Source organism: Amblyomma mixtum, chromosome 3, assembly GCF_055824585.1.
Source record: "Amblyomma mixtum isolate Tamu chromosome 3, ASM5582458v1, whole genome shotgun sequence".
Taxonomy (NCBI): domain Eukaryota; kingdom Metazoa; phylum Arthropoda; class Arachnida; order Ixodida; family Ixodidae; genus Amblyomma; species Amblyomma mixtum.
The window spans coordinates 214,336,102-214,360,905 of NC_143014.1; the positions used below are offsets into that span (position 1 = coordinate 214,336,102).

Below are 24,804 nucleotides of genomic sequence, written 5' to 3' on the forward strand. Positions count from 1 at the left end.
ACTGCCATAATTTTCATCTAAAAATCGCTCTTTTTACACCTCACATATTTTGCAGGAAAAAACTGTCTCGCAGACCTATCAAAAACTAATTTTTTCCATGGTAAGGAAAGAGTTAAGCAGGATGTCAGGCTAGCTAGTCGCTGGAGCTTACGAACACATTGTCAGCATATTAAAAGAGAATAACCCTATAGATGAACGCTAGCTTGCAATGGATGGCTCACTGAATAAGGACCATAGTTTTCATGCGCATGTACAATCACTATTCCCACCAGAGGAACAGTTAAGTACAGTCTTTGCCAAAAGTAACCAGGCTGCATGGTTTGCTTCTAGCTCGTACAGTGGAGCCCTTACAGCTTCCCTGAAGCTGAAATGGTCGTTAAAGGTAAGGACTGGGGTCTTCTCACCTTGCAACAACTTTTTATCTTTAGGAAAGTCACAAGGGCTCCACTATACAAGCTAGAAGCAAACCATGCAGCCTGGTTACTTTTGACAAAGACTGTACATATAAATGTTGCACGCACGTACACATGCACACACTTATCTGGAGTGTGTGTGTGTTTTGCACTGTCTTGTATGCTATTTTTAACATGCTGACATGTTCACCAGGCTAGTTATGCGCAAAACAAGTGAAATTTTCTTGGAACACTGCATCAGGTTTGAAATTCTTACAATTTTTCTCATTTACATAATGACTTCACCCTTTAAGGCACTATGTACAGTCCCGGCCATAATAATGAGTACGCTTCAGCGATCACTCTTCCACCTTAACTAGCAAAAATTAGGAAGTACTGTAAACACATGTTAGCACACACTGCTGGAGCACTCACGTATAAGTCTAATAGACCATCATATTTTCTCTATGGCCGGCCGCGGTGACTCAGTGGTTATGGTGCTCGGCTGCTGACCCGAGCGTGGGTTCGATCTCGGCCGCGGCGATCGAATTTCAATGGAGGCGAAATTCTAAAGGCCCCTGTACTGTGCAATGTCAGTGCACGTTAAAGAACCCCAGGTGGCTGAAATTTCCCAATCTCTCCACTACAGCGCCCCTGATAACCTGAGTCACTTTGAGATGTTAAACCCCCCTAAACCAAACCAAACCATACCATACTTTCTCTGTGGAATGCATGAGAAAATTTCAAACGTAGGTGCGTGCTCTGTACTATTTTCGACATACCTACCATAAGATGCCGAGCATCTAACCATGCTCAAGTAAGCGCCCATCTCCCTGTGCTTAAGATTTACAATTTTCCTAAAAAACCGAGCACGCACCCATGCGATTATGTCCCTTGTCTGGGAGAAGTTCAAAAACATGGCAAAGAAACATCAAGCACCCATTGTTTGGTATCAATGCGATGCTTATTGCGGAGGGAGGGGGGGTAAGCGAGTCAATCAGATCATTCGGACGACACGCCGAAGCTTTAATCAACCGGTTCATTATGTCTTCTAATAAACTGTCCAAATTCTTCATCTGGCATTTTCTGTGTTTACACAATACCGTGCCCCTCGGTGGCCATCATCTTGAATTTAATGACCCGTCAGTGGACCATGCAAGGGCCCACTTCACCATATGCCTGTTTTGGATTTTCATGGCTGAACCTGACAAGCACCCATACCCCAATATTTTGTGATTATCTTAAAATTTAGGTGGGTGCTTACTCAATACTTTACGGTATACACAATTATCCACAAGGGTATTGTGTATATAGCAAAGTCACAGCTTCTTCTGAGTGCGTGCTACTTCTAAAGTTGATCTCTTTTGTTCCATGTGAATTTAGCACTATTCATTTTGTAACTGACGTGTTTATTTGATGTTATGCAGCAAGCGCACAGTAAATATCTCTCAGAGTATTCTCAATATGGTAGCACATGCTTCCATATTGCCAGTTTAGGTTTCTGGCTTTATGTGCAGACTTGCAAAAAATTTTACATGATAACACAATCCTAAGAGTGCTTATTCGAGAAATCTTGACTAGTAGCAAGTGGCAGCTTTTTACTGCTGCAATTTGTGCTTGCTCACAATGCTGTGAGTAAAGCAATATGGTGAAAATGCAAAATATGTGCTCTGTCAGTTGCATACTGAGCTGCAGTAAGCAAACACACACGTGCATTTGCAAAATGGCCACTGGTACTTCTGTTTAAAATTTCCTTCAGTCCTTCCTTGTCATTTTATATACATATAAAAAAAAGGTGCATAATGCAGTCAAAAGTGAGCCCGCAAGCCCTTTTAGATCAATTCAGGAATGAGTTAAAAGAAGGCGCACAGTGGCATATCTACCCATTTATACAACGAGCAAAGTTTATTCATTCTTTCCCTTTCCAGGCAGCAAATGGAGAAATGCTCTATAAAATGAAACTAATGGGTGTTCAAATAAAAACCAAAAGGGAACGTGCAATGTGCCAGTGGCACTGCCCTTTCACCTTCAAGGGGAAGCACTCTATGCACTGTCATGGTAGACAACAGTAGGCAATAGCAGGTTACACTACATGAACCAAATTTGGTTCAGACTTCAGCACGAAACTAGCAAATAACTGCAACAAACTCCCCCACTGACAACAATGATTACCTTCCCACCATAGTCATGGCTCAAAGTTGCGCAAAATTAGCAGTTACAAGTGACACTGAGAGCGATGCTGACGTACATGACGTGTCTGCTTGAGTTGATTTAAAGAAATGTAAGGACCCTTAGAAATCAGCATGGCACATACGGCACTGCCGCTTCATTTTGTCATAAGGCAGTATGTCTAACGTCATAAAAAAGTGTTAATGCAAGACAAGATTCCATCATAAGATCAAAAAGGCCATCTTTAACAATGGTGATTTGGAAATAAATGAGTATATACAAGGGAATAGTGCCGCTGAACAGATGCTTATAAGTCGCCTCAGAGAAAATAACCCAACAGCTAAAGGCCAGCATCTTTCTTTTTGTTAAGTTTTACTTCAATTGATAATCAACAGGCATAAAATGAATCAATCCCACTAATGCACTGACCTATACACAGAGTTGTGTGTGCACTCGTGTTGGGCACACTGTGGTCAGGAACTGTACTTTTTGGACTACAGTTTGTAAACTAAGTGTGCTTCAATGCTAAAATTCAATGCTGTGCAGACTATCTACTGGCGCGGACTGTACAGAGATTGTTTTCAAAACAATTTATAACAGCCTAGAAGGCCGAGAATGATTTCCCCTGACACAACACCCACACCAGCACTGTGCTTGTTTCCATCGCATGGGTACCTGGTTGTACGTGTGCTGAATGGCATTGGCTGTGGTCAGCATTTCAAAGAATAATGTCTGTGTGTCTTTCCACAGAGAGAGAATGAAAGATGTGTATTGTCAGACTTCAAGAACACATGCAAATAGCTCTGCTGATTACATCAGTGGCTTCTGTGATGTGCTACTGTATTGTGCCAGTACAGAAAGAGGGTGAGGCAAATTTTCATACACTGAGTGTTGTTCAATTCGCTCCTGCGAACTCTGTGCCAGGTACGAACAATAAAGGCCTTAATTTTGTTGAAACTGAATTCTGCGGAGTTAGGGTACCTCGAATGCTGCATTTAGGCGCCCTATACGGTGTACAGTATAGTCGGTTAGATTTTACAGTAGTATCTTTTTAAAAAAGTGAATGTGACCATTATAGTGAGCAAAGCAGGCATGCAGCCTTTTTTTCTTGTGATGAATGGAGCACTTATATTCTCTTATTTACAAAAAATAAAATGAGCTTAGGGTTCGTGTTTAGTATAAAGGACTCACACTTCGCTAATTCTGTATTGGGATACTGTATGGCTTACTTTTTGGCAGTTTCAGACAAATGAGACAGCAGTTACATCATCAATGCAGGCTTTCCTTTAGGCACATCAGGCCAAACTCCACATTTGATAATTTATGGTTGCTAGAAACAATTCCAAATAAGCATACTTAAGCATAATTTTTTTGCCTGCAGCCTAATTTTCGTTGAGTTGCTATGTACATTTCTGCAACAAAAACATAAAAAATTACATAACACTGCTGACCCGAAAGACGTGGGGTCGACCCCGGCCGCGCCTGCCGAATTTCGATGAAGGCGAAATTCTAGAGGCCCGTGTGCTGTGCGATGTCAGTGCACGTTAAAGATCCCCAGGTGGTCGAAATTTCCGGAGCCCTCCACTACAGCATCCCTCATAACCCGAGTTGCTTCGGGACGTTAAATTTAACCCCAATAAACCTAAACTAACTGTATTCCTATTCTTCTAGGCAAGTAAATACATATCAGCTATTATTTTTCTCGGATATGTGGAACAAATTTTGATACCAAAAAGTATTAAAGTTGGTAGTACAGTCGTAAGCCATTCGATCTTGAGTTCTTTTAAGCAGACAAAACATTAACTCCTCATATAAAGAACTCACGCAAGAATGTGAGCAACTAAAGTCAAATGTGACATTAGGTCAAATATTTGTCATGTCTGTAAAAGGTGGATTTATGGGCGTATTTTGGAGACCACAGAGGAAGCAGTTGGGGGGGCTGTCCTATTTGCAAATTTCATTCCTTGAGTTTCCTTCACTGAGAAAAATGGCCACAAAGTGGTGGTTCTCAACAGTAGGATTGGGGGCAGGACCTACGGTCTATACCGTATGCTTCGTGCCAATTGCCTTTCTTCTTTCATGGCTGCACCTGGATAAGTAAAATTTATAACTGCCTCATACTTTTTTCTTTTTTTTCAGTCTCAAATGATTACACCTCAGTGGATACAGCATTTCTTCCTTACAGGAACAAAGTTGAAGGGACTGACGAACTATAATTTGCACTCGTGTTTCGAAAAGTAACACGAAATGCAACATTCTTTAAATATTTATATCTGTAGTATGTAGTGCACTTGATGGCAGTACACTGCTTAGGACGAATTTGAGAACCACAAAATTTAAACATCTATACTCACATAACTGAAAGTCAAACTGCATTCACGCCATCGAAAATTTTAGATGAATTTAGTAGCGAAACAAGTTTCAGTTGCCTTGATCACAAGATGAAGGCTAATAAATTGTACCGGCCCTGCCCAATACAGAAAAGTCTGCTATAGAATATGTGCTTCAAAAGATGCATGAAACGCATTTGTAAATGCCCTGAAACGCTAACAAACGAGGCCCAAAGATCTTCTGGAACCTCGAAGGCTTGCGACAGGACTTGTAGTGCGAAAAAGTTCATTACGTGTGCGCAGAGAATGCAATGTTCTACCTTGCACGCTAGCTTCAATGTTTCGCCAGACCAAGTTAGCAACCTTTCGACACACAGCCGCGCTAGGGAGAAAGCAAGCAGAAAACTTAAACCTGGCACACGGGCCGTTTGAATGTATTTTATGACATCCTCGCGCTATCACTTTGAAATCACGGTAACGAGCCGAGGTTTCGTCGAGAACGACGGAATCGATCGCGTGACTCGCCTGTAGCACTTCACGAGAACACTCCCATAACGCCACTAGTTACCCACACCTAACACGCTAACCTATGCGAACGGCCCCACGACACAAATTCCTTTGCCGATGCAATCCAGGAACACAGGCAAAAGAAAAAAAACGAATACGCAAAGCAGACCGCACTTCGTTTTCCTCTGGACGGCCCTGTGCTTTCACCGGGAGATTCAACCAAATGGGGGCCGTGAAAAAGCTAACGAGACTGTTGATCACTGACCTCGGGGGAGAAAAAAAACGACAGAAACCTGACACCCACGAATGGGGGTTAACAGGAAAGGTACGAATTCGATTCAAGCTTAACGCATCGAACATAAAATAAAGAGCGGCAGCTGGATACTGGGTCATAGACTGGATAGCCGCTCGACGTCAGTAAACAAGACCAAAAATAAGGCTACGAAATCCATTTCCCTGCAATAAGAAGTAACTTCCTGTAATTCGGTTAAGGCGCCGCAGTCTTGCCGAACCTATATCGCGACAGCCAGGCGCGAGCCCGACATCAATACGTCGCAAAGCATTCGATGAATCACCTTAAGAACGCTTAACAAGCAGTATGGTTTCACTTAGAAAGCAAACGATGCCACCTGGATGGCCAGTTGCCTTACCCTTTGGCTAATAGCTGTCTAATACCAGAGTTGTTCGAAGCAGAACATCGCACACGCACTACCAATTCATAAATTCCAACACCCACTAACCACCATTGTTGTTGCACTTGCTTCGCATTTGCACCGCTATGCGGCGAGACGGACATTTGACGTCACTGATGGCGCCCTTGCCGAAAGGGAAGCATAGCGGCGCTGCGCATGGACGGCGTGGTTGGCATGGTTGCGGTTGTGCGTCTACATGTGCGAAGTCTGTGAATGGAGCGGTAGTTGTGAGCTGCAACATTCTATCAGGGCAACATGACAACTATAACGTTAAACAACAGGAAGCTTGTGCTTGTCGAGTATCCGGCAATCGTCAAGAACATCGACAGAATGCTGAAGAGCCTTGGTGGCATTGATGAAGTTGCGAAGGTATATGTAAATCGCATTATTTTTATGCATGAACGTGAATTTTACTGAAATAAACAAGTTTGTCGGGACGTTCTTCTGATGTGCCATCTTTCTCAGGCTTATTCGGAACCTTCACGAAGGCTAGAAATGAAGTTCAGGCCCGAAGATCCGTACTGCAAGAGTGCCTACGCCAACCGCTTCAACACATCTTGCCTTGTCTTGAAAGTTAAGAAAAACGATGACAACTCGAAGGAGCCGTACTCAGTATCTATCGAAGGTACTGTTTCAGCAGTCTACAAATTTCGTGGTAAGTCAGCGTCATTGCATGTTTATAAGTGTGAGCTTGTCGGGACACGACATGGAAAGTATGACGGACAGAAAACGTTTACAAAGCAAATAGTAAGCGTTGCTACTTCGCATAACAGCTTTCCAACCTTTTTTGTGTGCCACCTCTAAGACTCGCAGTAAAATATTTCTAGTATATTTCGTGTTGATATGTTTCTTACTTTACTTTCAGGCATGGTGGACTTTCAGTATTTGCCCATGAGACGAAAAGCAGACGGAAGTGGATATGAATCCTTACTAGACCAGTTGATTCCTTCGCCCATGGCATCAACAGACTGGCTGAAACATGATGCTCCGGTTTTCATATTGCCCCAAGTGTTCTCCCGTCTTGATAGTATGTCAGTCCAAGCACTGCGGGATGAACCTAAGCGGCGTCAAGTTCCAGAAAAAACACCAAATCGTCCTAAGAGTGTTTTAGGTGGAAGTGAGTGTCTTGACTTTTCTGCATGGATCAGTTTATGCCTGTAGAGAAATCGCGAATTTTTCACTGGGGTCTGATATAGCATATCTGTGTGGTTTCATATAGCTTAACGAGAAATGTTGTAATTTTTGCGCATAATGTGGGTGTAAAAACTGCATAATAACTAACGTTTCATAGTACTTATTGTCAGAGTTCAATTGCTTCGATGCATTAAGCAAAGCTGAAAGTTGGGCAAGTTGGATCACGTTCATGATGAAAGCGCTTGTCTACGTCGTTCCCTTTCCGTCCCTCGTGTTCCTTTTGCGCTATTTTTTCATCATGAATTTCAATGCATTAACCATTTCAGTGAAGTGATTTTGTCTTTGCATTGGGCATACACACATTGCTCAGAACTTTATCTTCGCAAAACAAGAGGAACCTGCATTTGAACTATACAGAGGATTCACTGCAAACCATATCTCATTACGTGATAGCGTATAGAGCTCATTTGGTCGAAAAGCCATCGGCACAGTAGTAGTAGTCGGCACTGCATGTCGGAAATAACTGGGGGCTGTGTAAAAATTGCCACAAAATGTTCCAGATAGTGTCATACGATTCAGCGTTTCGTGCTAGCATAAACTTACTAGTTAAATTAGAGCCTAGCTCGTGGCAGGGATTCGAACCAGCAACCTATAATCAGGGGAATCAGTAACCTATAATTGGGGGCTGCGTAAAAAAAATTGTATCATGCGTGGTTCGGGTGTCCACCAAAATAAGCGAGACTGTTGCTGAGTCATTTTTTTTTCCTAAAAAAACCGGGTTTCAATTTGTCGGATGGGCAAGGTGTCACACCGAACGGGCGACGGCGTTCTGTGGACTGCCTGGCAGCGCTGGCTGTTGCGTTCTACTCTTAAAGACGAAGCTTAAGCGCCCTCAAAATTTTTTTTATGCAAAAATTTGAAAAAAACTAAGGGAAAAGCATTTTTCATTATTTTATGATAAACATATCCCAGTCCAGCCTAGCTTACTCGTAAGAAAAGATGCACTCGACGTTTTCCATGTTTTTCGTTCTCAAGAGAAGCAAGGCTCCTAAACAACTTGTGGCATTTTAAGGGGCTCTGAAAGGGTCTCGATAACTTTGTGGTATGCTTGGGATCTTAAAGCATGTCGTTTTTTGAATATTGTCCAGCAAGAATTTTTTTAATGTGCTTTGTAGAACCTTTGTTATCTCTAATCAAAATTTGAATTTTGACGTGTTCACGCCCTGCCCTCTCCTCTCGTCACTTTTTGCACCCTGGAAGGTCGGCGCTTCTCCGCCGGCCCCACCTCCGGGGGCGGAGCTTCCTGACCAGCCGGAGCTAAGCAGCTTATTGGCCACGGCCATGGCAGCTGCCTGACATCTGAAAGAATCTAACCAGTAGCCATCCCTCAACTTGTATAGAAAGGTGCTAGCAACGGAGGAGGGTACGAGCATGAAAAAGTCGCTGGGAAGGGCTCGCCAACTTTAGCACGTGATTGTGGGTTCTCTGCTGCGTGTAGAGGTGCATTAGTTGGCTTGGGTGTTCATGTCATCACAATGCAGTGATTGAGTGAGTTGATGTCTTTCCTCGGAAGGTGCTTGAGAGCCCCTTTAAAAATGTTTTAGTTCTCACCCACAAAGCAGACACATTTGACCTTATATTTGGCACATGATAGCCTTAGTAGCTTGTGCACCATAAAGTACAACTCAACACATAAATCTTGCTATCTCACGTGTGCTTTTTTCATAACATTCATTGTCAGAATAATTTGCTTAGGTCACATTTGTGTCAAGCCTGGTCTTTATATTCTGCACATATTGGCAGAATATGATTCTGCCCACATGAGACAAAATCTTGTTATTTTGACCATAATCTCATAACATCATTTTGCCAGTTATCGGTCCTATTAACTTAAAAGTTATCACTTAAATTTGGTAAGATCAAATTGATTTGTTTTCATGCACTACCCTTAGTTTTCTTTTTTTTTTTTTTGAATAGCATATGGAAATTTTCATACAAACTGAACATACCTTTCATGCCGAGTGGCCACTTCACAGAGTTGTCATTTAATTTTTGTTTGTAATTTTTAATGACATAATTACCATAAAAAAATTGCCTTTTACATCTTTTTTTTTGTCATAATTTTATTAAAAGTAATATAAGTGATTATTAGATGTTTGAAATCTAGAGAGATGATTACTGACATTCAGAATCAGACTCACATTTTGAACTTGTGCATCTGTTTCAATAGTTTAGCCATTACAGATTTGTTGTAGTGGCTTTCTACTGTGTACAAGCATGGCTTCTTACATGTAAGCTGTGGCGTAGCCCATGAGACAGGTGCTCATAAAGGTCTGTCCGAAAAGAATACCGGCGCTAACTGTTGACTTTTTTGATTTACTTGCAGTTCGCCATCGTCGTGTAAAATTTGCCTGCTTCATAAGCTTTGAGGATGATGATGTGCCTAAAGAGCCAAATCCAGAGGCTTGGAAGCAATTGGAATGGCGTCCTCCAGATGAGAACATCAAGAGAAAAGTTGAAGAGGTGAGATTCAGTTAACTGCAAACTAGTTTCTCACTGATGAACTACGGTTACCATATTTGTCACTTACTGTATTGCCGATTTCAATCGTAAACTTGCGATTAGGTTGATTGCTTGCGAGATGGAATACAGCCTGTACAAAATCCTTGTAGTTCACTGAAAACACTGTTGTGAGTGTTCATTAAGCATCCTAGAAGCTACATCAGTCCTGTGCTATGAGAAGTGGAGATATGAAACCACCAAGTTCTATTCATTTGTTGTTATGGCTGATTGTCCTAGTGTAGTGTCTGCGAGCAGGTGTATTGGTGAGTGTAATCCACATGAAGCTCAGTGCCATGCACAGCCTGCAAATAATTTGCATGTAGATTGCTCCCCCTTCCCCCCGGCTCACATGACCTATGCATACATTGTATGGTGTTCAGTCCTTAATGTCCCCATTCTAGCAATTGCTCCATAAGGGGAGGGATCAATCATCCTCTCACAACCTTAAACAATTGTTGTGCTCAGGGGAAATTTGACAAATGCCTCATAGCTGCCAGACCGTGGCAACACAGCTCTGATCTTGCTTCCTGTCAATGGGACTACGCAATGACTGGTCAGCAAACTGAGCCTACAGGTGTGAGGGGCCCAGAAGTCCTTTCAGAACTTTTTTGCTCATGAACTGTGACAACCATGCCAGTGCAGTTTTATGTAACTACAGAGTAATGAATGTTCTTTGGTAGTATGGCAACTGGAGCCTGAATGGGCCTTGCTGGTGGGTTGTGGACCTTGTGTGGTGCCCACTATAACCCTTTAACCACCAACCCCGAGCTGTACTCTTCATGGCAGTTTGTACCAATATTGCCAATGACGATTCACACTTGTCCGGCCCAATTTCCCGCTGTTTCCGCTGCCAAAGACAAGTTATGGTCGTCTGTTGCTTTGGTTGCAATTGTCATCCCTAGAGGGCAATAGTTGTCCATAAAAAAATCTTATTTCTCACCTTTCGCGTGTGTTTTGCCTGGCAACTGTTTTTTGATAATGCGCTTCATGTGAACGCCGGTGGCGGCAATGCTCGGAGATAAAGAGGAGCTTCTTGGAGTGGTGCAGAAAGCAGTGTTGCTGACGACATCGAATTTGTGGCTGAAAGTCACTTGGACAATGTTTGAGCTGGATATTGCTTCAGGTGACAACGAGAGCGACGACAGTGACGCGCTGAGTTGTGCACGTGTGTGGCAGCGTGTGAACACCAGTAACCCACCACTTCTGCCTCCAGCCGCCGCGGTGGCTGAGCGGTTATGGTGCTCGGCTGCTGGCCCGAAAGACGCGGGTTCGATCCCGGCCGCGGCGGCTAGAATTTCTTTGGAGGAGAAATTCTAGAGGCCCGTGTACTGTGCGATGTCAGTGCACGTTAAAGAACCCCAGGTGGTCGAAATTTCCGGAGCCCTCCACTACGGCGTCTCTCATAGCCTTAGTCGCTTTGGGACGTTAAACCCCATAAATAAATAAATAAATAAACTTCTGCCTCCACGCTGTCCCTTTTCTTCACTGCCCGGAATCTCGGGGCAACTCCCATATGATAAAGGATATTCTCAGCTAGTTCCATGTATTTTTTGACTGGGGCTTCATTGGCCGAATCGTGATGGAGACTAAACTGTTACGCGGTAGCATACTGTACTGCTCAGGGTTCTACATGGAAACCAGTAGACCGCGATGAGATGATGGTCTTCTTTGCACTAATAATATTGAAGGGTATTGTTGACAAACCTCAAGTTGAGATGTATTGGTCAACAAAGGAAGTTTTGCAGGCACCAGTGTTCAGGAAGACCATGAGCAGGAACCGCTTTAGCGCTTTGATGTGCTGCGTGCATTTCACCAACTTGAAAATCGTGGATGAAGCTACCCTTCCGCACCCTAGGCTATGGAAGCTGTGACCCGTCACCACAAGGCTGAGCGAGGCCTTCCTTGCTGCCTATGTGCCAGAACAGGATGTGTCCGTTGATGAGAACCTCTTGCTTTTCAAGGGAAGATTAGCATGGAAGCAATATATTCCGCTGACACGTGCAAGATTTGTCCTCAAATTTCTTCTGTTGTGTGAATCTTCAAGTGGCTACATGTATGCACTTTTCAGTTTGTTATTTTGTTTTGCATCAAATAATTACTTCGAATTTCAGTATGTTGTGACCCGTTACCACGGAAAGCATTAAGGGAAAGCCCCCCTTGACAACAGCTTGTTCTTTTTTAGTTTTTATGCTAATTCTAACCAGATATCAAAGAAGCAATATATTTTCAGAATCAGAATTGCATGGAAAAATTACGACAACTTAAAAAAAATTGGCGATATTGGTATGTTTTTCAGTAGTTAAATGTGCGGTTAAAGGGGCCCGCAACTCAAATCAAGCATGCAGTTTTTATTCTGTATTTGTGTAGTGTCAGACTTAGTGGTGGCTCAGTGCTCATTGACAGCTGCAAAATTGCAATATTTAATATTTTATTGAGCTCCAGAATCCAGCATTCCGCACTGACACAAGTTACTTGCAGTGGCAAATTTCAGTCGTGGATATGACGTGGCTTATGCAATTAGGCGCTGCCTCATTGATTGGCTGAGCGGGCATTCTATGCTTTAAAACTGAATTTTTTTTATTTCTATGCTTTTTTTAACGCGGCCTTGGAGTTTAGGAAAATCGCTTGACTCCTTCAGGTGCCAAAGAGCCATTGATGGTGATAAAATAACCTGCATGACATTAGCTGATACCTCTGTTGTAGTATTCAGTAGCACTTACGTCATGCTGTTATGTGTTTTTTGTTGAAAGTATATCAAAACAGCTTTATTCATGTTTTATTTCAAAAATAATTTTTCTTTTTTTTTACATTTTATCTTTGGTTTGCTAGCTTACAGTAATGTCTTTATTCTTTGAGGTAGCTCTTTGGAGTGATGTGATGCTTGTGTGGGCATTTGGAGAATCACAGTGCAAGGGGCTTGCTTTTTGACCATTTATTGAGTGATTGAACTATAGTAGAACCCTTATATAGTAAAACCTCTGTAGTAAAATGACTTGGTCCAGCAAAAATCTTTGCAATATCGGGGTGTATATTATATCACTTGTTAGTAATGGCATGGCACTGAGGATGCTGTCTGGTAATTAATTGGCTACTTACTAAACACAAAGAGTTAGTTTATAAAAGAAACACTCAGAAATATCTTCCATCCTGCTCTTATTATCCCTTTATGTGATAATTATTTATTTTCAGTAATCAAATTTCATGTCACATTTTTAATGCAAGAGCATTGTATGGCTATGTGCGCGTCATCAAAAAGTGTCCATAAATTTTGTCCGCATTTTCTTGTCATTCTATAAAGATATATGAAAAAAGTTTGATTGTATTAGGTAGTGGGTGAAAAAAGCTCGTTAAATTTCAAATTTGGTGGATGTGTAGTAATTATTTAATTAATTAAATGCTAAAAACACACTTAGACGCTACAGTAGCCATGGACGTCGATATATCGCTTGGACGTCAACAAAACTGCTCATGCAGTGCAGCTGTGCCTCCGCCACTTCCTTGTGCTTCGCGCTGCCGTGCTGCAAATGGTTTATGTAGCCCCAAAGTGACTCAGGCTGTGGGGACACCATAGTGGAGGGCACAAGAAAAATTTGACCACCTGGGGTTCTTCAACGTGCACTGAAGTCACACGCATGGGAGTCTCTAACATTTTGCCTCCTTCAAAATGTGTCTGCCGCGGCCGGGATCGAACTCTCGTCTTTCAGGTCAGCAGCTGAGCACCTTAACCACTGAGCCATCATAGTGCCTTCCGTGCTGCGAATGTTCGCCCTTTTCTTCCCTTCCTTACTCCTCACTGCTTCCTCAGTGACCCATGCTGCCTTCGTTCAACGTTCATAGCCAGTTTTACTTTTTTTTTCGTGTGCGTGGTGTGCTTTGTCTCACTGCGTTAAGGACTTTCAAAAGTAGGCTTTCCCTCGCAGCTCTTTAGCTTGGTGGTGAAGCCATCTCAGAAAGAACCGTTTTATTATCGTCTTCAGTATTCATTTGCCTCCCAATGTTGGCCTCACAATCATAGACATGACACATGTCGTGATGTCATCATTTCGTGGGAAGTATGTTGCCATGGCCAGACGCTCTTTACTGTAGCCATTTCATTAAAAAAAATCTTTACTATAACTGAAAAAAAAAAAATGTACATTCTTCAACAGAAGGCGAAATGGGACCACAGTTTCACTTTACTATATCCGAGTTTACTATAGCGGGGTTCTACTGTAGTATGTTGTTTTTGCTTAAGTATTGTGAACTACACACTTGTTAGGGCAGGTGCAAAAAGAAGGTTGCTTTGGGCCAGCATGGGAAACAAAAGTCGAACTCTGCGTTTTATGCATGGAAAAGTGCAGCAGCTGTTTTGCTACTTTCGGCCAGCCACTTCTGAGCTCTGATGAGCAACTCTGTATGAAGCTTGCTCAAAGATCTTTTCCACCTTTGTTGCCATCATTGGCTGTTGGCACACATCTTCATCTAGAGGAGTTATTAAAGTTTAGTTTATGGTTTAGTTTATGGGGGTTCTGACGTCCCAAAATGACTCGGGCGATGAGGGTCGCCTTTGTGAAGGTCTCCGGAAATTCCGACTACGTGGGGTTCTTTAACATACACTGACATTGCACAGTACGCAGGTCTCTAGAATTTTGCCTCCATTGAAATTCGACCGCTGCGGCTGGGATTGAACCCGCATCTTTTGTGTCAGCAGCTGAGCACCATAACCACCGAGCCACCACGGCGGCTTGGACTTTTTATATACGAAGTGCATAGCAGCACCTCAAGTACAGTATGGCTCAAGGTTTATAACATGAGCCCTACTTTTGCTTGTGAATGTCTCTTCCCCCTACATATTACCGTAGCAACCAGTCAGTGCTAGTAGCTAAGCCAATGTAACCTTGCAAGCCAAGTGTGCCTAGCCCCATTGGGCTTAGTGGTAGCTGTCACAATGGGTGCCAGCCACAATATTCTCATTATCAGTGTTACCAGAACATTGTGGATGATTTCATTAAATTGTTTGATTGCTTGGGAAATACTATAAGCTGTTGTGCGGAGTAAGTTTTGCTTGCGTGGTAAAAATGCTCATAAAATGCATTGAACATAGCCTAGAAGCCCTGTACGCCAGTGGAAGATGTGCAGTTTATGAAATTCAGTTCGTAGATTGGAGAACTCACACCGGCATTGTATGTTGCAACCTTCATATGTGCATTTTTTTGTGCCTACAGCTGTTCCAGCGACGTCCCATGTGGACACGGAATGCTCTTCAGGTGGAGCTTGGTGTGCTGCCCATTCGATTCAAGCTCATCCTGCCTGTGGTGGCTTATTATTTCATCAATGGACCTTTCCGCACTTGCTGGGTGCGCATGGGCTTTGACCCCCGCAAGGATCCCTCCACGAAAATCTATCAAGTGCTCGACTTTCGGCTCAAGACATGTGCGTGGCCATTTCATTCCTCCTCTCTTTTTCTTTTTCTCTCTCTGCTGTGGTCATTGGACATACTACCTGGCATGGCACACAAATCCAGCAGACTTCTTCCATGTTGCACCCCGCCGCGGTGGCTCAGCGGTTACGGCGCTCGGCTGCTGACCCGAAAGACGCGGGTTCGATCACGGCCGCGGCGGCTGAATTTCTTGAAGGCGAAATTCTAGAGGCCCGTGTGCTGTGCGATGTCAGTGCACGTTAAAGAACCCCAGGTGGTCGAAATTTCCGGAGCCCTTCACTACGGCGTCTCTCATAGCCTCAGTTGCTTTGGGACGTTAAACCCCAATAAACCAAACCAATCTTCCATGTTGCAACCTCCCTACAGTATGTGGCCTCTCCCTGACACACCTCCATAAAAGACAAATCCCATAGGAACACATCATACAAGAATACTTTGCATTGGAAGAAATGTACAGTAAAACCTCATTAATTCTAATGCACTGGGACCACGAAAAATATTCGAATTAATGGGTTTTTGAGTTATCCTAAAACATTAAAAGAGTAGAAAACTGAGCTAGTTGGTTCATACTTCTTGGTGGTAACAGCCGAAATGACAGTCAGCTTCGTCTACGTTCTATGTGTTCCTTTCTGTGTCTGCGTTTTGCTATTTCGGCTGTTCCCACCAAGAAGAAATGATCCTAAAACAGCCTATAAAGTGGGACCCAGGCAAAAATTTCATTACTAGAGCGCCCCCCCTCCGCCGAACTTTGTTTTATAGTTTCCCGCGGGGTGGCATCCCGGTGCATGCAACTCAAAGCAATAAACGTGTAATGATGCGACCACAAGGACTGTAGTCTGAAGCCAATGGAGATCAAAAGCGAAAAAGTGGCTCAATGTCTAAGCAGCTTCTTATCTAGTGTTCACAGAATTCGGTCTGCATTTGCATTGTTTTAAGCGTGGAGTGGACTTTGCAATGCATCCAATGGCAAAAGTAGCCAAAATATTAAATTTTTTGGATGCTTTTGCCCTTTACATTTAAGCATTGTGTGGGGAAGACTGCCTGTCGCGGAGTCCTTGCTTTCCATGCTGTGTTCCCCTGATCCGGCCCACTCATATGTAAACACTTTGTTGTAGTTCTAAAGTGCTTCGCCTCTAGCACTTAGGTTTCACGAAGAAGCTGGTGCGTTTCTTCATGTCATGTCCCCGCAGGAATGTTCGTCTCGTAGGTCACTGTACTAGTTTTAATGTGAAAGCATTATAAGCCTCGTCAGGAAAAAAAAACTCGGATGTGGTTAGCCATAAAATTAGCTGATTGGTTGATAGTAATGACATCACAGGATCAAAGACTTGGCCGAGCGCTGATTGGTCAACAGGGTGTGACACCATGAGACCACATGACAGAGCCGAGTTGGCAGGTGTGCTGGTCATGTGACATAGCTGAGCATGATGGTGGGCTTGGCAGCAGCTGGCATCTGGGCAGACATGTCTAGACAGCTCCGTGTATTGGGTTGGAATGCAACCGGAATCAACACCTCGTGTCTCTACCTTAGTGGAAAATCCCGCAAGTGAAGAGGGCAACTGCAGAAGTATATTGCTGGAGAAAGTATCGGCGGCTGCACAGGCTTAGTATATGCGGCGAATAGCAATTATGTGTTCGAAACAGCCACCTGCCGGGGCGGTGGCACATTGCTTAACCGCTGCACCACTGCGCCAGTAGGGGTATGAGGACTCCCCGTGATCTATGAAAGCGATTGAGAGGGTCATGATGTCAGCACCACATGGCCACCAGAAGACCAGTCATAGGGCACAGCCAAATTTTAAAGTATGAAAACCTCTTAAAATTTGGAAGTTGGTCCACCCCCCAAAAATTTAAACGCACCCCCAAAATTTTAGAAGTAGGCCTATTCCAGTAAATGGAATAAGGTGGATTAGCTGGTCGGATTAGGGTAATCCCATATGGTAATCTAATGGGAGATACTGAAACATTCTAGAAGGTGATAACTCAGACATACTGTATAGAAACAATGGAACTGGTTCTAGCCAGAGGTTTGGTGGGTGGCGGGAGTTTTGGCGGGCACTAGAAGAACATTGCACTCATTGTAGACACCATAGCATACAACTCCGCAGCACATTGTTCTAGTGCCCTATAGAAGGTTGGTAGGCATTGTGCAAAAGGAGGTTGTATTGAAGTGGCCATCTAGAAATTTAAGGCAATTGAGCATATGAAAGCTGGTGTCTAGTTGTGCACAAGTTATGATGACGATAACACAATGAGTGACATTCGTTTGGAGAAATGGGGCCCAAAATGCCTCATGTCATCTTATGGAGGAGTCAACTGCAGTGCTGTTTTCATTTGTATCATTTCTGTTGTGCCTGTTCCTTGTCTGTACTTGGCATCGTTCTACCTCTGTTTCAGGCAGCTGTGTGATAGTGCTGTTGGCACAGAGGCAGCCAGTCTAGTACATACATACTGTGGCACTTGTATCATTTTGGCTATGCTATATGTTATTTAAAGGTCTTGTGGTGGGACTTTCCATACCAGCAGAAGGAGCATAACTCATTTCATAGTGAGCAGAGGGAGCAGATTTTTATCGGGTATGCAGTAGTTTTAAAAAGGCAACTGCTGCTATCGCTTACTGTGTGGCATGGGCATCTGCATCTCGCCTGAGCCGCTTATAATGCACAAAGATGTAGGGTGCTATGAATCAGGTGATTTATTTGTTGTCATTTCCTTCAATACCAAGGAATGCTGTCGCCAAGTGTAGTAGTGCCATTTAGTCTCAACTACACTTACACTTTGCAACTGCAATGCAGTTTGCATCTCTAAGGGTTTCGCAAAATCATTCTGACCTGACCTGTAGTACCTGCACTGTCACAAGGAAAAGAAAAATATTTATCTTCCACTTTAATTTTCAGTGAAGCTTCTTTTTCAGAATTAAGTGATGAGATACAAGAGTAATAATGCCTCGGCTGTTGTAGTGCCTTTGTTCCAGGTGTGTTAACACCAGACAGAGGTTTCTGATATTATTCACCTTGATATTACCCGATATATCTGCTTGATATTATAGTTTACTGTTGACACATTTTCATCCTAAAGGCCGGTATTGTTTTAAATATAGTTGCAGAACTGTTTGTGCTGAATTGTGGATTGTGGTAGTGCCTGATTGTGTAAACCTCAACATGTGGCATGAACTAAGCAGTGGTGTGCTGATGACGAGAGTGACGTTGGGTGACCTTTCGAGTTTTTTCTTGTGTGGCAGGCACATAAGCTACAGTTTTATATGTCATATTTTACATCCGGACTGATTCTAGAGATTTTGGAGCCTTTTGGTGTTTTAAAAATTAGCACTTAGGTCTGTTAGATACATGAGCAGATGCTTTGTATGAGAGCTTTGAAGGTTTGGGAGGTGGCCAGAGGGAATAGAATTTCATTGCAAAAACAATTTTAGAATTTGTTGTAGGGTAGCATGGTCTTTTTGTTTTCTCTGTTTCGTTTTGCTTTACCAAAGCAATATAACGCGAAGGGAAGTTGACAGAAATTTTGCTTTGCAGCACCATCTGGAATGCAAGATGGAGTGGCAACTAAGCGTGGCACCTCGGCTTACTTGGTTCCGACTAAGATACTGGGGCTAACAACACGGCCCATCTGTGCTCAGACAGATTCCCTGTCACATGCACTGACACAGGAAGGTGGAGCCAAGGCCTCATCCAAGTCTGACTATGAACTGTTGGCATGCTTCCTGCCAGGCAAGCTACCACCGTATCGTCAAATGTTCTATCACCTCAAGGATGTTCGTGTGGATGAGGTCCAAAAATTGATTCATGCCAATGATGGTCATGAGACAAGCTGCCATGAGCGAGATGGCTGGTGCGAGGAAGGCACCATAAACAAGTGCCGCCTAATCATGGTCGCAGATCTGCGGGCTACAGTGGGCAAGTTCAAGGCTGATCAGCCCTCAACATCACACGATGACAGCCTGGTAGCACTGGAGGATGAGGAGGATTTTGATGACCTTGTGGATGACGATGGAGATGAAGACTAAGTGGCATGGTTTTTTTTAGCCAAGGTTGAAATGAGTAAACTAAGTGGTGAAAGTTCACGTGCGTAACTGTCTTTGAAAGAGAGAAAAATAAGTTTCTTTTGTGATGTCTGAGACATTTAAAAGAGGTGGTCACAGTTGTCTTCGTTTCATGTGCTGCATCCCAAGTATGTTGCTCTCGTGCTTTCACTATGTGAGAGCTTGAAGGACTGCTGCAAAGCAGAGATGTCTATTTTTGTAAATATTGCGAACCTGTAAAATAAAAGGATGGACTCACAAGGGCCCAAAGAATTATAGTGTGCAAGTGTTTTTATTTGCCCAGAAGAGAGTGTAGTTGAATTAGCGCCCGGCATACATCAGTACAATTAGAGAATTGGAAGTCCCAGACTGTTTGTAACAATGGGGAAATAAGTGTGTTTGCTTGCTGCTTTTTATCTGTCTGTGCATAAACATCTGCTTTTTTGACCCTTTCAGATGCATTTTACACAGTTGTGTACATTGCAAATTCGCAGCTTTTTCTTAAGTGTGCTCTAGCTTTTAATTTCTTCATTTAAGGTGAAGTTAGCATCCATGACTTTTCAAATAAGACTCCTTTTTATGCCAACTAGCACACACAGCAAGCAATATTTCACAAAACAGTGAACTTGCCATCAAGTCTAGTGCCATTTTCTTGCTGGCAGATTTTGCCAGCAGTTCTAATGTCTGTTTCCATTCTGAATTTCATGCGTCCTGTGCATCTTGAAAATAAAGAATGACTCCACTGTTCCTAGGGTGTTGGTTTCATAAATCTTTGTGTTTTAATATTGCAGTATTCAATTACTTTGACAGTTTGCATACAATGTTGTATGTGTGTGTGGTACCCACTGGTGTATTTCTTTCGAAAACTAATGACTTTGCTACCTTGAGCACTATATGTAGTGTGTAAAGTGAGAAATATGTGTTTTAAATCAAAGTCAAATGGCATATCTGAAAGGGTTGGCACATAGTTTCAGCACGCCACAAGAGAAAAGATATGCTCGAGTGAAAAGAATTTTCTTTAAAAGATGTCCTCATTTTGAATCTCTGTTTTTTAGCCAGTGTAGGAACCATAAAGAGTGAAAAGTCACAAATATTCAAACCAGTTGGAAAGTTTCCACATTTAACTGTGCAAATATATCTTTCAAACGTGACCTATATTGAGCATTTGTTAATCCTTTTGTAGGACAGTGGTATATGTGTGTATCATTTGCTTCAGATGCTGGCAAATGTTCAATGGTGGACCTATGAGCCATATTTTTAAATGCTGAAAAGGACCCAACTATCAAACCATTCAACATGTTTTTATCTTTTGCTAATAGGTGTCCTTCGTGTTCTGTGTGTTTTTACAAGCGCATGTGCACAGTTTGATATGGCCAAATTATGGCATGAAAGAAGTGAAAATTTTTCAGGTTTTGAGCCTTTTCCTTCAGTCAACTGCCTCATAATAGTTCTTGAAGCAGTTTTAAGTTCTGATGCAATCTTTTTTTATGCATTGAAAGGACAGTGGCGATGAAAAATTAAAAAAAAAATCATGCAACTTGTACACTGGAAAATACAGTAGTTTTACAGCACATCACTGATTTTGCCATCAGAAGTGCTTTTTTTTATTGCATTCTCATTATAACGCTCATTGACGCAAAAAGTGTCCCGCATTGCCATGCGATGCCTCTATTGGCAGGGGGCAAAGTAGACAGAGAAATGAAAAAATTGGTTTTTGAGGGAAGGAAATGGTGCTGTAACTGCCTCGCATATCTCGGTGGTCACCCGAGCCGTGCCGTAAGGAAGGGATAAAAGAGGGAGTGAAAGAAGGAAGGAAGAGGTGCCATCCATAGTGGAGGTCTCCGGAATGCCTGGGGATCTGGCATCTGGACCCGGGGATCTTTAACATTCACTGACATCGCACAGCACACAGGCGCCTTTTGCGTTTCGCCTCCGGCAAAACGCGGCGACCGTGGGCGGGTTCGCACCCGGGTACTCCAGCTCGATAGACGATCGAGCGCCTTAACCACAGAGCCGACTGAGCCACAGCGCCAGGTGATGGAGAAATCCCACTCTCCAATTTCGGAGCAGGGAAGAGGAAGGGAGGGCGGATGCCGAGAGTGACACTGCTGTTGCTAATCACCCGCCGTTGTAGCTCAGTGGTTAAGGCGCTTGTCTACCGAGCCGGAGTACCTGGGTTCGAACCCGACCACGGCGACTGCGTTTCAATGGTGCTGAAATGCAAGAGGCGCCCGTGTGCTGTGCGATGTCAGTACATGTTAAAGATCCCCAGATGGTCGAAATTATTCCGGAGACCTCCACTACGGCACCTCTTTCTTCTTTCACTCCTACATACTTCCCTTCCATTACAGCGCGGTTCAGGTGTCCACCGAGATATGCGAGACAGATACTGTGCCATTTCCTTTCCTCAAAAACCAGTTTACTAGTTTATCACTAATCAGAGTTGGAGAGAGAGTGCAAGGAGGGTATGGCATGCCACACAGTGCTAGATGGGATAGGGAGAATGGAACGAGTGTACCGTGTCGCACGGTTATTGATGGATTGGATTACACTCCCCCGCTCGCGCGGTTTGAACTATCATTTGAACCCGTCAGCGGCTGCTCCATCCAGGGGAGGAGGTGGGGAATACATGCTAACGTCACTATGCATACTCTGCAGTATGAAGCTCAATGATCTGTGAATTTTAAGGCGAAAGCCTTTAATACCTCATCGTTTTCGACAGAAGGCTGTTAGCAGAAGCTTGTCAGAAGAGGTGTCGCGCTTTTGATGGGTGTCCACCGAGATATGTGACAGTTACTGCGTAAAATTTTCATTTTCTTCATTATGGCCCCTCTGTTTTTCTTTCTTCACTCCCACTTCCTCCTTTCCTGTACGGTGCGGTTCAGGTGTCCACCGAGATGACAGAGAATTACTGCGCCATTTCCTTTCTTCAAAAAATACAGGGGGGCACTTTGCTGACCTAAAGTGCAGTGAGGCAAAAGCCTTAAGCACGGTGTTGCTGCTTGTGTCACTGATGTGTGGTTAAGATGATAAGCTTCGCCTCTAAGACTGGAACGCGACAGCGTCTAGCAACGCTGCCAGGGAGTCCACAGGCCACAGGACGCCATCACCTGTACACCATGTTCGTCGGTAAATTGGTTTTTGAGGAAAGGAAATGTATCTGCCTCGCATATCTCGGTGGACACCTGAACCTTGCCGTAACGGGAAGGGGGGATGATGGGAGTGAACGAAGACACCGTATTCACTAGACGCGCCTTTGTTCATTCCAAACCACCGATCTGGCATGGCGGAGTGGTTAGCGTGCTCGTCTCGCACTCCGGAGACCCTAGTTCGATTCCCCAACTCGACCAACTTCCTGCTCGGTTTTATTTATTTATGTGATCTGACTAGAAAGGTTAATTAGGCTCAATTAGTCATTACTTATCCTGCAATTATCATAGAATGCCTTAAATCGTGTTCCGATATCATTCGAATGCCATCGATTAAGTAATGATTGGCATATGCCCATATAAGGCACGTAACCGAAACGCGGACATATTTGCCGACACGGCTAAAGGCTTTCGTCTTAAAAGCGTTGCGTTCAAAGGGCAAGGCATTGCGCCGAACGGGTGGTGGCGTTCCGTGGACTCCCTGGCATCATCATCATCATCAAAACGTTTATTTCCACCGAAATGAGACTCCTTTTTGGACCCCCCGGCACGCAGGCCTAAGGGAGCCCTACTTAGGAGCCTCGCAAACTAAGGTCTGGTGAAGACACATTGTCTCTTCACGGCCTCAGCCGCCAGGCGGATGGCTTGTTGCTGCTTAGCGGGGTCCTCGCTCCGCAGCAAGGTCTCCCAGGCTTCTCTATCTTCTATATTTTGCTCGGCGCCCGGGCTTCCAGCACATTCCCATATGACATGGTCGAGAGTGCCCCTCTCCCCGCACGTTATACAATATTGGTCTTTCTCCTCTTTGGAGATTGTTATGTATACCCAGAAGGGGCTTATATGATTCCCCCCTTGCAATCTTCTCCACGCAATTGCCTCCGCTTTTGCGAGGGAACGGTCGGGCGGCGGATAGACCCTCCTGCTCAGCTTATAATGTTCCGTGATCTCGTGGTATGAAATTAGGCTATCTTTCATGTCTATGCGGGAGGGCTGCTCTGCGGCCGCCCGGTGATAGAGAGCTCGGGCAAGCTCGTGTGCAGCCTCATTTCCTGCAATAGACTCATGCGCTGGGATCCATATTATCTCTATGTTACGTTCTATCGGCCTCGCCTCGAGGACGTGTTTGGCCTCTTCCGAGATTCTTCCTTTCGCGAAGTTTCTTACTGCAGTTTTGCTGTCACTTAAAATCGTCGTGGCCTTGGTACCGACGCAAGCGAGCGCTATCGCCAACTCTTCCGCCGCATTGGCATCTCTCGTGCGGCTCGAAGCCGCTACCGTTGGTACTCCTGCCCCGTCGACCACAGCGGATACAGCCGCCCCGTGCTGTCCGCACGCCGCGTCTACGTACGCTACCTGGTCTGCCGGTCGCTCCTTCATCTTCCTCTCGTAGGCCTTAGCCCTATGTTCTCGCCTTTCCTTGTTATACACGGGGTGCATGTTCCGCGGCATAGGTGGGACGCATATCTTGGCCCTGATTCCTGCCGGGATGTTTACCATCTTGTGCGTGCTACTTTCTGGCCGGATTCCTACCCATTCGAATATTGTACTGCCCGTTTCAGACTGGCCGAGCCGTTCTAATTGGGATATTCTCACCCCCTCTGCCAGCTCAACCCATCTGTTGTGTACCCCCATTTTTTCAAGCCGCTCCGTCGACGTAGATATCGGAAGTCCCAGAGCTCGCTTGGCGCATATTTCCTCAATATTCTGTCTACCTTCTCTATTTCTGCCTTGTTCATGTTTAGGTACGGCGTCGCGTAGCAGATCCGACTTATTACGTACGCCTGCGACATTCTCAGGAGATTCCTTTCTTTTAGTCCTCGCCCTTTTACCGCTACCCTCCTGAATATGCCTACCACTTGGTCTGCATATGTGGCTAATTTCTTTATGGTATTGGTGTTGTTGCCTTTCTTGTTGATAAACATGCCTAGGATCCTCATTTCCTCGACCCTGGGCACCTCCAGGCCTCCCGCCACCACTTTAATTTCTACGTCTCTCTTGTTCCTGCTGTCGCTATTGTACACGAAGAGCTCCGACTTCTGCGGTGAGCACGCCAGGCCTCTTTCGACCGCGTACTTCACCACTACGTCTGCTGCCCTTTGAAGACTCCACTCAATTTCCGCGTCGCTTCCGTTATTCATCCACATGTTTATGTCGTCCGCGTACATGCTGAATTTTAGATCAGGGATCTTGTTCAGCATGGCCGGGAGACCTCTCATCGCTATATGTTGAATAAGAAGGGGGACAGTACGGCGCCCTGCGGGGTACCTTTGTTGCCCAGCCTTATGCCGGGGGACTCTGCGTCGTGGAATTTAATCACCGCCTTCCTCCCTTGGAGAAAGTCCTTGATGTAGTCGTATGTTCTCTTGCCCACGTTTACCTCCTCCAGACCTCTGAGCACCGCCTCGTGTCGG

The 24,804-nt window shown here is 44.2% G+C and overlaps 2 protein-coding genes across 3 annotated transcripts in view; one reads left to right on the forward strand and one right to left on the reverse strand.

Annotated features, from left to right (window-relative positions):
- Gapvd1 (GTPase activating protein and VPS9 domains 1) overlaps window positions 1-6,185 on the reverse strand; it is a 90,340-nt gene extending 84,155 nt beyond the window's left edge. For both annotated transcript variants that reach the window (XR_016291020.1, XM_089582693.1), the window contains exon 1: window positions 6,049-6,185. The gene's annotated coding sequence lies outside the window, so the exon portion shown is untranslated. The remainder of the gene's footprint in view (window positions 1-6,048) is intronic.
- Window positions 6,186-6,206: 21 nt separating this feature from the next.
- Window positions 6,207-19,991, forward strand: l(2)37Cd (general transcription factor IIIC subunit l(2)37Cd). The gene is made up of 6 exons (XM_089582695.1): window positions 6,207-6,459; window positions 6,556-6,745; window positions 6,956-7,207; window positions 9,611-9,747; window positions 14,991-15,198; window positions 18,739-19,991. Exons 1-6 carry the CDS (start codon window positions 6,346-6,348, stop codon window positions 19,227-19,229), a joined length of 1,392 nt encoding a protein of 463 aa, XP_089438821.1. The 5' UTR covers window positions 6,207-6,345; the 3' UTR covers window positions 19,230-19,991.
- Window positions 19,992-24,804: the final 4,813 nt, after the last annotated feature.